General features: G+C 46.8%; 1 protein-coding gene across 1 annotated transcript in view; it reads right to left on the bottom strand.

Annotated features, from left to right (window-relative positions):
* Positions 1 to 2,703: 2,703 nt before the first annotated feature.
* PELP1 (proline, glutamate and leucine rich protein 1) overlaps positions 2,704 to 15,910 on the bottom strand; it is a 32,163-nt gene continuing 18,956 nt past the window's right edge. The window contains exons 4-17 of the mRNA XM_006863329.1: positions 15,359 to 15,508; positions 15,073 to 15,144; positions 8,575 to 8,634; positions 7,916 to 8,066; positions 7,696 to 7,825; positions 7,437 to 7,524; positions 6,859 to 6,947; positions 6,661 to 6,777; positions 6,363 to 6,510; positions 6,073 to 6,232; positions 4,782 to 4,837; positions 4,478 to 4,684; positions 2,969 to 4,393; positions 2,704 to 2,845 (exon numbers count right to left, since the gene is read on the bottom strand). Coding sequence (XP_006863391.1) covers positions 2,753 to 2,845; positions 2,969 to 4,393; positions 4,478 to 4,684; positions 4,782 to 4,837; positions 6,073 to 6,232; positions 6,363 to 6,510; positions 6,661 to 6,777; positions 6,859 to 6,947; positions 7,437 to 7,524; positions 7,696 to 7,825; positions 7,916 to 8,066; positions 8,575 to 8,634; positions 15,073 to 15,144; positions 15,359 to 15,508 — 2,946 coding nt within the window. The 3' untranslated portion in view covers positions 2,704 to 2,752. The remainder of the gene's footprint in view (positions 2,846 to 2,968; positions 4,394 to 4,477; positions 4,685 to 4,781; positions 4,838 to 6,072; positions 6,233 to 6,362; positions 6,511 to 6,660; positions 6,778 to 6,858; positions 6,948 to 7,436; positions 7,525 to 7,695; positions 7,826 to 7,915; positions 8,067 to 8,574; positions 8,635 to 15,072; positions 15,145 to 15,358; positions 15,509 to 15,910) is intronic.

Below are 15,910 nucleotides of genomic sequence, written 5' to 3'. Positions count from 1 at the left end.
TGAAGGTCCCAGGGACCTCCGCTCCTAGACTGCAAAGTCAATCACTCCCCTCCTTGCTACAAAATGTCTACCTTTACATTTACAACCTTCACATCAGTCCTGATATCAATTATTCACTATTGTATCACAAGTAGACCTATCCGCATTTCATTTCATCAGCCTGGCCTAAACAGATTGGATACTACTCAGTGGAGAGTCTGCCTTCCTCCACGCTCTCTGAATCGAGGTTCCCTCCTGAAAGCTTGTAAGCCAGTCACTTCTTGCCTTTGTAGCTACACACACACCCCATTTTGGGTAGCCAATGTTCAAGTTGCCCATCCCTGTCTACTTTTGTGTATGGAGGGGGTGGGAATGATCCTCGCTGTAAAGATTTGTTCCCTCTTTTAAGCTACTGCATCCATAGGTGTAGGTCAAGTTCATAAAATTGTATCAGATTACTCTTTGTTCCTCTTTTCTTCTTCTAGTTGAGCTCTGATCATCCAGTCATTGAAGCCAGGTCAAGTGGGTATTATCTGCAAGTGTGGGTGTTCTTGTGCATATGCCCGCTCTTCTTATCAGCTGGACGCTTCACTCTCCACTCTAGTCCTCTGTGGCTGTCACTGACTCTGGGCCCAAGAGTCCCCAGGTCTTGCCACACTGCTGGCCAACCAGGTCTCAACCCGGATTCACAGGAGTCTATTGAGCGTTGTAGGGCTTAGCTCGCAGCTTCATTGCTGTTTTTCCCACACTTTCCCTTATCGGTGACGAACGTGGTCACCAATCAGAGCGTGTATTCCCATTTAGTCTTAGTCTTGGAAGGAGGTTTTGCTCTGAGGGTGCACCTTAAGTTTTGAACCTTGTGAATGTATTCAGAATACAATTTAAATTAGAAAAAAATTGTCTGCCTTTTCTTCATGATCAATGCCAACTATACTATCTAGAGTTTGACTCTGAAAAGTCAATGTCTCAGGGGTCTTCCTGTGTCAGCCACTTTGCTCTTGTAGCGATCCTTAAGCTCTGCATGTCCTTGACCAACTAAAAAAATACCTATTAAACTTGAGTCACCAGGACAAACATCTAGAAAACATTTTAGGGATAAATAGGAAAAATGTACTATCACTATGCATTATTGAATGACTGTTACCTTTCTTCAGTTTGTTAACAATACTGTGATTAGGTACTTATTCTTAGGAGATAATGCTGAAGAATTTAATAACAAGTTGTATCTGTAACTTACTTTCACACTGTTCTTAAACAATGTATATAGATATGAGGAGGCTACAGAAAGTTTGTAGTACAACAAAAAATGTAGTTGTAGATACATATATCGTTATACCAAGATAAAAACAGGGCAAATTGCTAACAACTGATGAATCTAGGCAAGGGCTATATACTATGCTATTCTTGTAACAAAGGCTATATACTATACTATTCTGTAGGCTTGAAATTTTTCAAACAGGTTTTTTAAACTTTTAAACTTCTAATTTTAAAAATGTAGTTCAAATACCACTACCACCATCCCACCAAGAGGCCTTTTTGAACATAGTGAATTGAAATAAACGTCCTCTTCTGTATTTCCAAGACCTTTTAATGTTCATACTTCAATAAAGATCAGCTGAGTGAATAAATCACTCAAGCCCATACAGCTTGATACCTTTCCACATGCACACTTTAGATTCGTGCATGTATACGCACATCTTAGCAAGGCCTAAAGTAACGGTAATTGCTTAAACAGACCAGACAATGACTGGGAAATTTCCAAATCTCAAGAGTACCAGGAAGGCCTGGGGAGAGTGTATCAAATTTCTGCCAGGAAGGCGAGAGGGAGGAGTGGGATGTTGTAATTGGAAAGACTAGCCCGGATCAGACCACTATGGATGGGCCATTGTTGTTGTTGTTAAGTGCCGTCGAGTCGGTTCCGACCCATAGCGACCCTGTACAGGGTTTTCGAGGGTGTAAATCTTTACGGGAGTAGAAAGCCTCATCTTTCTCCTGCGGAGCGGCTGGTAGTTTCGAACCGCTGACCTTACGGTTCGCAGCCCGATTCGTAACCACTACGCTACCAGAGCTCCTATGGATGGGCCATTAAGAGTGTGGAATTCCCAAGGTTCGAGTTTCACAAAATTCAGTTAACTAAACTCCTCCACATCTTTTTATAACTCTAAGAGCTTTTTATAACTCTTCAAGACCAAGTGTGTGTATGTGTGTTCCTTTTACACAGGCTCAGGCTCTAGGGCACTTAAGCACGTTTTCTACCTGTGGATTACAGACTGAAAAGCAGGGCTACATTGAATGAGAATGGCGATAATGGTGGCACAGCATGAAAAATGTAACCAGTGTCACTGAATTGTAAATGTGGAAGTTGTTGCATTGCTGGATGTTTTGGTGTATATTTTCACCACAATGTTTTTAAAAACAAGGAGGAAGGGAGGGACAGGAAAGCAGGATTAATCTCAGAATTCCTTGTAGCAACCACAGATGATCCAGCACAGATCAGCATCAGAAAGAGCAGAGGACAAGAATTCTAAAATTCTGATACCAGCTTGCTAAATGGCAGGACAGTCCTCATGACCCTTAAAGGTCAATGGTTCCTCTCTGGACAATGGAGACAACAGAACCATTCTGGAGGTACTTGGGGAATAAATATGGGACCTTGAAAAACCCAGTAGACGCTTGGGCTTTTAGCTGGGTACACAGTTGACAAAAGGTAGAAGCAGCAGTCATTATCTAAGGTCAGAACTTTATTGGAAACGCGGAAGGGTGCAGGAGAGGGCTAAGAATCAGGCTGTGTGGCAGGTGGTGGCTTCTCATCATCAGGAGGACAATCAATGAAGTCGGCCAGCATGGCGGCTGTGTCATCCTGCTCCTTTTAGGGACAAAGACACCAGACTTAAGCAGTCACACACAGAAGAGTGGGCCACACTGGGACAAGCCTCTTTCTTCTCCCCGCTCCCCCTTCCCACACAAGCTGCCGAGCTGGCTCTCTTACCTTTTCCTGGAGAACTGCTGTCTCTGCCTCAGTCTCCATCTCCTCTTCAGCAGATGTCTCTGGTGGGGGTGGTCCCTTGTCACCCCCATCCTCAGTACCCTCTTCCAGCAGGGTTGTGGGGGCAGAGGGCTCTTCTTCAATAAGCTCCTGTGGAGGAGGCTCTGCCGCCGGGGGGCTTCCCTCCTCCCTTTCCACCTCCCGCTGGGAGGGGAGTACCTCGGGGGCCAGTGTGGGGGCCATCTCAGCCCCAGGCTCCTCCTCTGCCCCAGGCTCTTCCACTTCCAACAACAGCCCAGGCTCTGGTTCTGGCTCGGGCTGTGCCTTGGGGGACTCGGAGGGGGGCAGTGCTGGAGGCAAGGTCGGAGGTGGAGGCCCACCTTCTTCCACCTCCCCTCCTGCTGAGCCAAACTCCACTTCCTCTACCTCTTCCAATTCTTCTTCCTCCTCTTCATCCTCCTCCTCTTCTTCTTCCTCTAATTCACCTTCCTCCTCCTCAAATTCTTCTTCAAACTCTTCTTCCTCTTCTTCTTCTTCTTCAAAATACTCTTCTTCCTCTTCTTCTTCTTCAAAATCTTCTTCCTCCTCCTCTTCCTCCTCCTCTTCTTCTTCTTCTTCCTCTTCCTCCTCCTCCTCCTCATCACTGCTGTTGATATTAATGACTGTCAAATCTTCTTCTAGGGTTGGGGGTCCTCCTCCACCAGGAGTCCCTTCTGGGACCAACTGAGGTGGAGGGAGTGTCACTGGACCAGGAACAGGAAGGGGTGGTGGTGGTGGGAGGGGCCCTGGGGCTGAAGGAAGCTCTTCTGGCTCCTCCTTGGCTGGCACAGGTGGGGAAGCTGTTGGTGGCCCAACTGGGGCCACGGGGGGAGGTGTGGTGCCCGAGGGGGGAAGGGGTGGCAGAGGCAGCAGCCCCTCAGGCACAATCACCACGCTGTCGTCAGAGTCGCTCTCTAAGGAAATCTCTACATCAGATGCCTCCTCCTTATCATAGTGAACAAAAGCTGGTCTGGGGACTCGCCCACCAAAGGTCTCATCAGGGGCTATAGGAGGAGGACTACCACTAGGAGCAAGGACTGGGTCTTCATTGGAGCTTGCCCGGTGGTTCTCAGGGCCAGGCAAGAGCCGAGGGGGTAGAGGCACCAGGCCTGGGACAGACAGGCCTAGGTGGTTGGCTGTGGCTGGAGGTCCAGGGCGTGCTGAAGGCATTGGGCATTCTGTGGGCATGGGGCCTGCTGAGGGCATGGGGCCTAGGGAGGGCATGGTGCCCGCGGGATGGAAGGGTGGGGCCCTGAATGGAGATGGGGCCTCAGGAGGGGGGACTGGGGCAGGTGTGGGGCAGGTGGGGCTCATGGACTGCAGGGGAGGAACCCGGGGGTGGGTCAGAGCCACACAAGTCACCATTGCTTCTGAGCAGAAAGAGGAGACCTGAGGAAGAAGGAACAAGTGTGAGCACCAGGAACACAGGTGTCAGGGAGAGCCCACAGCATCAGAAACCAGAGGCTGACTCACCTCAAGGCTGTCTTCTCGCTGGCCAAGGGAAAAAGCTTGCAAGGCACAAGCCATAGGAGGTGGGCATCGAGGAGAAGGAGCCAACAGCAGTGCCAGCAACAGACGGTAGAGTTCTCGGCGGCAGTGGGGGCTGGTATATGGAGAACTGCCTAGGACTTCACCTTGCTGGACACCCATGACCAAGGGCAGGACCAGATCATGCAGTCTCTGCAAGCGATAGGCAGTGCACTTAGAAACATCACCAAAGCCAACCAGCCCATCCCCAGGGCACTATTGCCATGGGTGCAGCACAGGGTCCACTCACCCTGTGAGTTTCCTCCTTGATGAGAGGCCCACACATAAGGATGGTCCAGTTGAGGCCTGGGGAGGAGAGAGGGTGTGTAAAGGCCTAAGAATGAGTAAGCTGGTTAACCACTCTGAATCTACTGTCTCAACTATAATGTGAAAAACTGAAAAGTACTTTTGTCTGAAGTCATTAAAGAAAAAGTGCCAGGGGAGAGTAATTAATCTTATTTTCTAAGAACAGAAGACCCTAGGACCATCAAGAATGAAGAGCATGAGCAGAATGTGGGACCCTAAACAGAGAAACAGCAACACCAGAGATGGAGGCAGCATTGAGGACATGGAGAGAGGGAGCAGCTGAGGACTCTAGACTCAGGGAAAGAGAAAGGCTATGTGCTGGCAGCCAGGAGACAGGCTTGCAGAATGTGCCCTTTGGTTGTTTTAATGGTTATATATTCCTGAGTATTTTTGTGTACATCAAAAAAAAAACTCAAGAGGAAACAGAAGCAAATACTGTTGAACAATGACGCATGGAGGGGATTGTAATCAATGCAATGAAACAAAATACAATATGATGTGTTAAACCGATGTTCTCCCATGCAAACAATCACTCAATTCACAATAAAAGCTTTAGGAAAAATGAGTGCTTCTGCTACTTAAGACTGTTGACAACATTCAAATGAGATAATTATGTAAAATATTATAAAGATTTATCTATATATGTATTTGTGTATTTAACACACAAATTTGGGAATAGCTAGCTGTTCCTTGGAAACCTTATACAGGGTTGCTATGGGTCAGAGTCAACTCGATGGCACTTAACAACAACAGATCTCCTTACAGAGGCTGAAGGGGCAGACTGAAAAATATGGGACCAAAAGATAGTCACCCATTCACTGTATAATACCAGACTAGAAACTTCTGCTTACAAATGTGAGAGTATTCTGGAAGCAGAGGGAACCACTAGGTAACCTGACCTTGGGAGAACGTTAGCCCCACTAAGGGAAGGGATTTTTCCCTCAGTGCCTAAAACAACACTTAACATACAGAGTAGCTATACAAATAATATATGTATGTGTGTTAAATACATGACTCAAGTGAGGTCTTGGAGGGGCCGTACGAATGACCAGAATCCCTACCTAATATCAGGAACCGAGCTTCTGCACAAAGAGGAGGACATGGTGGCTTCTGCTCCTCCATCTGCAGGCGTTCACCTGGCTCTTCATTTGACCTACTCAGCTTCCCCAGCTGGCTTGGGACCCTAACCCCAGGCCACCGCAGAGGCCTAAGGCCCAAGGGCTGCCCTCACCCACCTCTCAGTGCAGCTGCACAAACATCACTGTTGGCATTGTTATCCCCTTTCCGATGGCAAGGCGGGGCTACTGCCTCCCCGACATCCAGCTTTAGCTTCTTGGGGGCGCTAGGCTTTCCAGTTTGCAAACCCCCATCAGGACTCCCTCGGGGGCTGCGCAGCTGCGGGGTGGAGAGAACCATAAATCACATATGCAGGCAAGCAGGAAGCCAGAGCAGTAGCGAGAGCATGGTTGGTGAGGGAGCACAACAGAACTAAGGATGAGTGCTGGGCCGAAACAAGATCACTCACCTTGAGGGTATCGGCTGGGGGAAAGATGTCAGTAAGCAGGTGGGTGAGCAGAGCCTCTGCCGAGGCTCCTCCCTGGAGCATTCCTGCTGAGGGTCCACACACCTTCACCCACAGCTCCAGGACAGCATAAACTTTGGCCCGTACAGTGCTACAGTGGGAGCAACACAGAGAGATCATGGAGGGAGGGTCAATCCACCTCGTCCTGCCTCTCCCTCCCTTAGGACACCCAGTCCCTCTGAGCCCCCACCCAGCTGCATCCTCTTCCCCACTCCTCTTTATTCCCTTCCTTGATGGTCACCTGTAAGGTCTTTCCTGGCCTGCAGCGAGAATATCCCTACCCATGCTCCAGGAATTGAGGACCTGGGGGAGCAGGCGGATGATCAAGCCCCCAAAGCGCAAGAGCCGACTGCCACACCTGAAGGCAGAGACAGGATGTTGAGTCCTCATGCCCAGCATGTCCCAGTCCCTTCGTCACAGCCTGCCCGATCACACTCACGCAAGGATGAGGGCAGAGAGCAGGTCCAAGGCTTCAAGGTGGATTGAGGGCAACAGCAGTAACCGCAGTGGACCATCTCCCAGCAAGCTCTAGGGGGAAAAACAAAGAATGAGCAAAAACAAGTAGGGGAAGAAAGTGAAAGAGAGAGAGAGAGAGACAGTCATGAAGACACTTCAGTATGACTAGACACCGGTGTGTATACATCTGTAAGGTACCCCACCTTCTGACCCCTTAACAAAATCAAACCCCCATTCTCTAAAGTAGACCCTGAAAAGAAGGGAAGGGGAGGAAACGCTGAACCTCTCAGCAATGACTCAGCGGAACCCAAATTCATCCTTCCCACTTGGAGAAGCATTTGGCTACAGGTGCTTCCAATGCACGTTTGAGAAAACCCAACCACCAGTGTGCACATGTGTCTGGGGAGAACAAAGAGCAGTGGTATCTGGACAAACATCAGGAGTCATCTGAGACGAACTGGAAGGATGGCATTGCTGGGCGGCTTCAGGATCCTCCAGTGCTTTCTTGAGTTTTGCTGGATTCTGACACAGGGCTATGAATAGGTAACAAACTCTACTTACAATATTCTTGCCATTAATGCTGAGGGTCCGGCAAATGAGATCCAGGATTTCCTGCACAGGGACGGACACAGGAGCTCCAAATTCAGAGCTACAGAGAGAATCAGAATGGGGCGAGCCTTAGCCCAGAGGCTCAGCCTGACTCCACAGTCGCTCTCAATCTCCTTCTTCATGATGAAGATCACTCCTCCAGCGCAGAGCTGTCTGCTCCAGTCCCTGGCTGGTCCATGTGCCCCGAGTGCGCACACACACACACACACACCTGAGCATGAGGCCCAGGCAGCGGGCCAGTCCAGAAAACCTCTGCCGAAGTCGGAGGAGCGCATGGGCATCACCATCTTCTGAGGGGGGCAGCAGCGTCTCTACTCCAGGCCCTTCATACTGCGCAGGAGCTAGAGGGAAACACAGCGCCTTTCATCCGTGATGTCTTTCTTCCTTCCCTCCTGCAAGGTTCCCCACAGGCTCCCAGTCCTAGTCCCTACCTGTCTCCGCTCCCTCGTACAGGGTGCCCAGCAGGCTGTGAAGTGAGGCCATCAGGCACTGCAGCTCCTGCTCCCAGCTCTCTGTGTGCTTCAGACCATGGGAAAAGCCAGCTCCTAAGGAAGGCAGCCTGGAGTAACACTCGCAGGCCAACTGCAGAAGCATCCAAAATCCGGTCAGATGGAATCAGTCCCAGCCAGAGAATCCTCCCGCCCCACAAATGCCCAAGAAAGTTGGAGATCAAAGAGAGCTCTGAGGGAAATATCTTTAAGGGACAACGAGCAGGACACAGATGAGAAGATGGCACAGACAGACATGCTGGGTGTTAACAGGTGGGAAATGGGAATATGGTCCAGAATGGAGGGGTGGGGAACCACCAACCTTGTGGTTCAAACCAACTTTGCAGCTCAGCACATTAACCCACAGCGCCACACCAGGACTCCATTAGGGGTAAGCTAATTAAAGGTTTGACCAAATTTATCAGGTTGATTTTTAAGTTAATAATTTTGTACGGCCTGCGAATGATGTTGTAAATTTTGGCAGAAAAAGGTTCCCCACTCCTGGTCTAGAAGTAGTAACAAAGAGAAAGCTAAGAGGCATAAGATGAGAAACCCCAGGCTAAAGCTCCAATTCTTTCCACACCCCTCCCCTTTTCCTTTACCTGCTGGAGATGAGGACTCAAGGAATCCACTCGAGACAAGAAAAAGGAGGTCAGCTTGCCCTGGATTTGGGGGGGAAAGAAAAGAGACTGGTGAATCAGCTCAAAGGGACACAGATACACACTCTTGTCCATGCCCTTGCCTTTTCCTTTCCTGCAGACACAGGAAGACAAGCCCTCTAAGGATATCGATGCCTGGCAGCACACATGCTTCAGTGGAGGAAGGACAATCAAGACGTATGTTCTTGTCTTTAGCGTCCTTGTCCTGGGGAAAAATAAAGTTTAACCCCTGCCCCACCTCCAAAAGGGCTCTCTGTAGCCAGTTTCTATAAAATGACACCATCATCTTCCTGAAACCACCCATACAAACTGACGCACAGAAACCAGCACTGAAGGCACAAAACAAGGTCAAAGAGAAAAGGAGGCCAATGAACCCGACCCAAGGCGGCCAATCTCAGAGCAGCCAGAGCAGAATTGTTGAGCCTGGGGTCCACGATTTATAGGAGCCTGGGCACATGGAGGGGGAACAATTCAATCTTTATTTTCACTAGCCTCTAAGTGAAATGCAGTATTTCCTTCCATTACAAATGCAGACAATCAACTACACTATTAGCAGTACCTGTGGCTGCCACTAGTAGAAACCCCTATCTTCACTTCACATTACAGTAGATACTTCAGGCACCACTCACGTGTATCACTAATTTGAAATGATGGGCGGTATTAAGGCCTACTGCAAGATTTTGCTATTTCATGTTTAATAAAAGTCTATCACAATCAGGCAGAGAGCTCTGGTAGCGTAGAATTGGGCTGCAAACCACAAGGTCAGCAGTTCGAAACTACCAGCTGCTCTGCGGGAGAAAGATGAGGCTTTCTGGTCCCATAAAGATTTACAGCCTCGGAAACCCTGCTCAGGGTCGCTATGGGTCGGAACCGACTCAACAGCACATAACAACAACATCATCACAATCAGGCAGTGTTTCATTCTGTTGTTCTGTTGTGCACAGGGTTGCTATTAGTCAGTAACCTACTCAATGGCACCTAACAATAACACCACAATTTTATATTATGTTTTGATAACTAGGTTTCAGCAGAACCCTACTCTGCAATCTACTTGTTTTATTTTACAAATTTAAGAGTAGTATTCTCAGAACGGAGTCCTGGTGTGGTGCTGTGGGCTAATGCGTCAGACTGTAAAGTCGTTTGAACTACAAGGTCGGTTGTTCAAGCTCACCAGCTGCTGCTTAGAAACCCTATACAGGGTCACTATGGGTTGGAATCGACTCATCAGCACTTAACAACAACATTGTCAGAAGTGGCCCATGGCAGGGTTAAGAATCCTGCACAAGCTATCTTGAAAGGCATCATACATGATTTCCACCTTCAGAGGCAGTTAGGAGTTAGTCAAAATAACTGTAGAGAAAACAGTAACTTGACCCACCATTGGCAGCATACATGGTAAACAAAGGGCTACATCCAGATGATGAGACAGGAGTAGGCAGGAACAACGTTAAGGAAAGGGACCAATCAGAAGATGCCAGAGAAACAGTGAGATCTTAAACTCCAGATAGGTCAACTTTTGTAAGACAAATGAGCAGTGGTGGGTATTAAAAGCACAAGGCTCCAGCAGGGAGTGGTTCGGAAACGAGTCCTTTTACCTACACTGGGGCAGGAATCACATCAAGTTTTCCATGTTCGACTTCAGGATTCTCACTAACCACAAAACTACGGGCAGGAGAAGATCTAGACCCTCCCTTGGGACTTTAATGTCTAATGTTGTTGGGTTTTGGAACACTTCAAACCAAACAAGAGTCACTACTTGCAGGTTTCCTAACTCACTGGCTCTTTCAGAGCTGCCAACACCACAATGATAGTGGCGCTCAGGCCTCTTAGCCATCTTTTCCTAAGAGATGGAACTGACTGACTCAAAACACTGAGCTGAGACCAAAAGAAGTCTGATCTGACTGCAAAGAAGCAGAGTAAAATGGCACAGCTCTGACTACAAGGTGTGCTCCGGAGAACCCACAAAGCAAACCCTAGTAACAGCTCACTTCGAACATTTCACTCAAAACAAACACACAATAAATGTAATATGTGTGTCTCTCATAAGTGGAATTCATTTTCCCACTCTTTCCAAGGAATTACTTCATCAATTTGGCAAGGAGTAGGAGATGAGGTAAAGCTCCTATATGAATTTACTTCATGGACTCAGAATGCTTGAAAAGCATCATTTGAGGGGCGTTACCTTGATGCTGGCAACTGTAACTGCTCCAAGGATTTCTGAGGGATGGGATACGGACCAGATAAACACTTGCAAATGGCAATATCAGTTTCCTAAGAACTGGGTCCACAAGATTTTCCAAGAATGAATCACTCTAGGTCCAAACACTGTGAAATGGCAATTATCAGTTTCCCAAGAACTGGGTCCACAATATTTTACAAGAATAAATAGCCTCTAGGGTCTCTGCACAAAACAGATCTCATGTGACATGCTGGCAACAGAGAAAGCCCAAAACCCCCAACTGAGAACAGGTCTCTAAGTGACATTTTATTCTTAGAGAAATAAAAGCATACACATCTTATTAATAGTTTTTGAAAGCTTTGTTTGGTTTAGAATTGGTGCTCAAAAATAACCAGGCCATAAATTCAAAAAGTAAATACATCTGACATAAGGTTGTAGATTATAGATGGGCTCTCCTTACCACTCACATTGAAAATTAGGAGGAGACACTTTGCACTCTAGTCTCCATGAATGTTCAAATCTCTGGCCTGCAAGTAACACCCAATCCCCATCCACCCAAGATACAGAGAATACCAAACAAAGCAAAATGAAAACAGACATTTGTCATTGTTGTTCTTAAATGACGTCAAGTCAGTTCCAACTTATAGCAACCCTGTATAGGGGTTCCAAGGAGCGGCTGGTGAGTTTGAACCACCAACCTTGCAGTTTAAACAGACTCTACATTGTGGTCCAGTGCTTTATTCTACAGTGCCAGACATTTATAGAACCTCACAAATGCTGACTAGGAAGGGAGTCAGAGACAAAGATCGACTTGTTTCATTTGAAAAGTCTAACTTAGAGAATATTTTACAAGGGAGGTTTTTGTTCAGTTTAATTCCATGGGTTGCTCCAAATCCTCCTTAACGGAAGTCCTGCCCTGCCTTCCCAAAGAGTCTATCTCTTAGATTAACAGTATCCATATGAAAATAAACAACAAGGATATGGCTCCATGTTCACTGAAACATCATCTGCTGCTGTTGTTAGATACCATCAAGTTGATACCAACTCACAGCATCTATGCACAACAGAATGAAACATTGGTCCTGGGTTAACCTCACAATCGTTGCTATTCCTGAGCTCATTGCTGCTGCTATTGTACCAATCCATCTCATTGGGGGGGTCTTCCTCTTTTTCTCTGACCCTCCACTCTACTAAACGTGATACCCTTCTCCAGGGACTGGTCCCTCCTGACAATAAGTCCAAAGTATGAAACACAAGAGCTGGCCATCCTGGCTTCCAGGGAGTACTCTGACTAGATTTCTTCCAATACAGATTACCTACTCAGGGATATTTCAAAAACTGCAATTTGCCAGTTACTAAAGCCATGGAGGTTCACTAAATAAATTCCCTGCCTCTTATACGACTTAATGCAGCATACATTACTGCATGTAGCTAACTCTTTGAGGACTTATTCTCTTGATCTGATCAGACACCCACTATTGCCAATTCTGATTCATTGAGATCCTATAGGACAGAGTTCAACTGTCCCATAAGGTTTCTAAATCTATAAATCTTTATGGAAGCAGACTGCCACATCTGTCTCCCACAGAATACCTAGTGGGTTTGAACTGCCAACTTTTCGGAGAGCAGCTGAGCACTTAAATATGACATCACCAGGGCTCCTTTGATTAGCTCACAGAACCCTATATTGCTATTTTCAAGACAAATGGAATGGCAAACTCACTTAATTGATCACTGTAATGACCGCTGCTGTTGCCATACTAGTTATTAACAAAAAGCTAATTCCAGCCCGATAGATGTGTACTTCCATTTGAGTAAGAAGGCAACGAGTAGTACAACACAAGATTTTCCAAGAATGAATCATTCTAGGTTGTTAAGTGCCGTCGAGTAGGTTCCAACTCACAGCAACCCTGTATAGGGTTTCTAAGGAGCAACTGGTGGGTTTGAATCACCAATCTTAAGGTTCAAACCAATCTTGTGGATGAGTGCTTATCCTACCGCGCCACGCCAGGACTCCAAGTACTAGTAGGCATCCAATTTTTCCTGCAAACCACTGTGCTAATTATAAATGGGCCTTTAACTTTCACTGCTTTAGAATTTGTTGGCCATTCATTGTTGTTTATCTCCTAGAAAACAAAACTATAATCCGTTCACTGTCCTCTCCCTTGCCTGAGCTACAAACCCCTGCCTGTTGATTCTATTAAGATTTTGCTGTACCTTATACAGGTCATGAAAGCGTGGGGAACAGTATGGGTAGGTGACAGAAGTTGTTGTTGTTATGTGCCGTGGAGTCGGTTCCGACCCATAGCAATCCTGTACAGGGTTTCCGAGGCTGTAAATCTTTGTGGGAACAGAAAGCCTCACCTTTCTCCCACGTAACAGCTGGCAGTTTCGAACTGCTGACCTTAAGGTTTGCAGCCCGATTCGTAACCACTACGCTACCAGAGCTCCTAGGTGACAGAAGTAGATTAGTTTAAAAAAAAAAAAGGAGGGGGTAAGTCAAAAAGTATTGCTACAAAAATCATAGAACCCTTTATTAAAGATCAGGGCTGCAGGGTGAATGGGGTAAGGTCTCCCAACAAAATTCTCATAGGACAGCTCGGCCTATCTTCAAAGAAGGAGCAGGCGCAATGTCATGAAGAAAAAATTCTAAGACACAACTTTCCTGGCCTTTTTCTCACCAATGTACTTTTCATTTTTCTTAAAACTTCTTCTTAAAAAGCCCCTATGATCTTCCTGGGAGTCCTGGTGTGGCACTGCAGGTTAATGAGTTGGACTGCAAAGTCGGTTTGAACTACAAGGTCGGTGGCTCAAGCTCACCAGTCACTCCTTGGAAACTCTATACAGGATCGCTATGGGTCAGAACCGGCTCGATGGCACTTTACAACGACTGTGATCATCCTGGGAGTCCTGATGTGGCTCTATAGGTTAATACAATGGACTGCAAGGTCCATTTGAACTGCAAGGCCAGCAGTTCAAGCTCACCAGCCACTCCTCAGAAACCCTATACAGGGTCGCTATGAGTCGGAACTGACTCTATGGCACTTAACAACAACAACAAATGATCATCCTGCGTCCTTTAAGATGAACCCTTGGGAATCCCAAAAAACCACCACCATAACCTTCTGAGCTAATCCCTGCCTTGAACTGAACTGGCCCCCCAGGATCCCTCAGAAGTCGCTGTTCTGATTGGACCTTTTCTTGGGGGGAAGGCACCTCAACAAGACTCAAGACAAGCAAACTTGTCTGCAGTCATAGTCATTGCTTGCAGAAATACGTTTAAACACATTTGATTTGGAATAATGTCATATATGCATGAGCTGGGATCCTAGCAGCAACAACCTCATACACAGAGAGAGGAGTATTAGGTAAGCTGTCACGTTGTTGTTGTTGTTAAGTGCTATTGAGTTGGTTCTGACTCAAATCGACGCTATATACAACAGAAAGAAACAAAGCCCAGTCCAGCCTCACAACCGTTAAGAACCCACTTTTACTTTACACCAAGCACAATGTCCTTGCCCCGGGACTGGACATCATAGGAAAGTGCTAAATTAGATGGCTTCCTTGAGGACATTACAAGAGTTCCAGGAACAAATACAATTAGAATGGCAGCAAAATGGGCAAGGCATTCGTGAAGTAGAGAGAAGTCCAGGTAGAAGGAAAAAGAAGTCCACAGTTAAGGATCTGGGCTTTGGATCATAGTTATGGTTTCGGATCCTTACTGATCTTGGCAAGTTACTGAATTTCAATTTCTTCATCTGAGAGGATTATGTGAGGTAACTAAGTGCTACATACAGTGATATGATTATAGGTGTGGAGATGACATTGTTGGTACCTACCATCAAGACAGCCTCCAACTCCTAGTCACCCCACACACAATGGAACAAAATGCTGCCCAGTCCTTCACCATCCCATGGTCAGATCCACAGCAGACCATTGTGATCCACAGGGTTTTCCCTGGCTGATTTGTGGAAACAGATCACCAGGCTTTTCTTCCTAGCTGTCTTAGTCTAGAAGCTCTGCTAAAACCTGCTCAGCATCATAGTAACATGCAAGCGTCTACTGGGTAGTGACTACGCATGAGGTGCACTGGCCAGATTACCAGCAAGAAGGCAAGTATTCTACCACTGGACCATCACTGTCCCAGTGAGGAAAATCAGTAATTCTTAAAAACAATCAGAATTTAGGTGCTTAGACATTTCAGAAATAGAAGCTACAGAAAGAATTGTGTTGATGAGAGAGGCATTTCCATGAATACTTACTTTGAGAGAACCACAAGCCCGAGGAAAATAGAGCATACAAGCTTTCATTCCCTCCAGTGCTGAAAGTTCACACTGTAAAACACAGAAAGGAAGAGGCTATACGAGTGCACCACCCCCACTGTCACCCCACCCCACACGTCCCCTAAGGGCATTCTCTATACAACCACCTTTTCTGGGCCCCTACCTTTTATCACTTCTTCTATTCCATTCTACAATTACTCCCCATTACATTCTTTAATCCAAAGCCTTTGTATAAATGAGATCAGATTTAGGAAGAGGGGCTCACCTCTGGTCTGAGACCCAGTAGCGAAGTGAGAAGGCCAGGGAGGTGGTTCATGGAGATGTCGCGGAAGAGCACAGGAAGCTGGGCTGCATATCGGAGCAGGTCCTTCAGAATCGCCACTGCCAACTCCATTGTGGGGGCTGGATCCTGGGACTAAGAGAGCAGTGACAACCCAAGTTTCTCCCTTTGTTTTTAATCGCCAAGAGAAGAGACGGAAGGAATAGCAACATGAGGATTTTGAGAAACACTGAACATTAGCCCTCTCATTTCCAACCCTCAAATAGATTCTTACCACAGACATTCATACAGGCTCAAAGCTCCCCTATCTTAAAATCCTTCCCTTGAGATCAAAAAGCTCATGGAAAAGGAAAAAACAAGATGGCGGATCAGGTGGACGTATAGCAGAGAGCTCTGCCAACAACAACACAGAATACCCGACCAAGCAGGCTCAGGGGATGGTCCCAGAACTCTGAACATATAAAAGAAGACTTAGAAGGTTGGAAGGCTCACAGCTGGGGGAATTTGTGGCAGAAGCAAGAAATCTATTGCTTTCTA

The sequence above is a fragment of the Chrysochloris asiatica genome, unplaced genomic scaffold (assembly GCF_000296735.1).
Source record: "Chrysochloris asiatica unplaced genomic scaffold, ChrAsi1.0 scaffold00054, whole genome shotgun sequence".
In the NCBI taxonomy this organism is placed as follows: domain Eukaryota; kingdom Metazoa; phylum Chordata; class Mammalia; order Afrosoricida; family Chrysochloridae; genus Chrysochloris; species Chrysochloris asiatica.
Note: the sequence above shows the minus strand (reverse complement) of the source record. Positions and strands in the feature narration are given on the sequence as shown.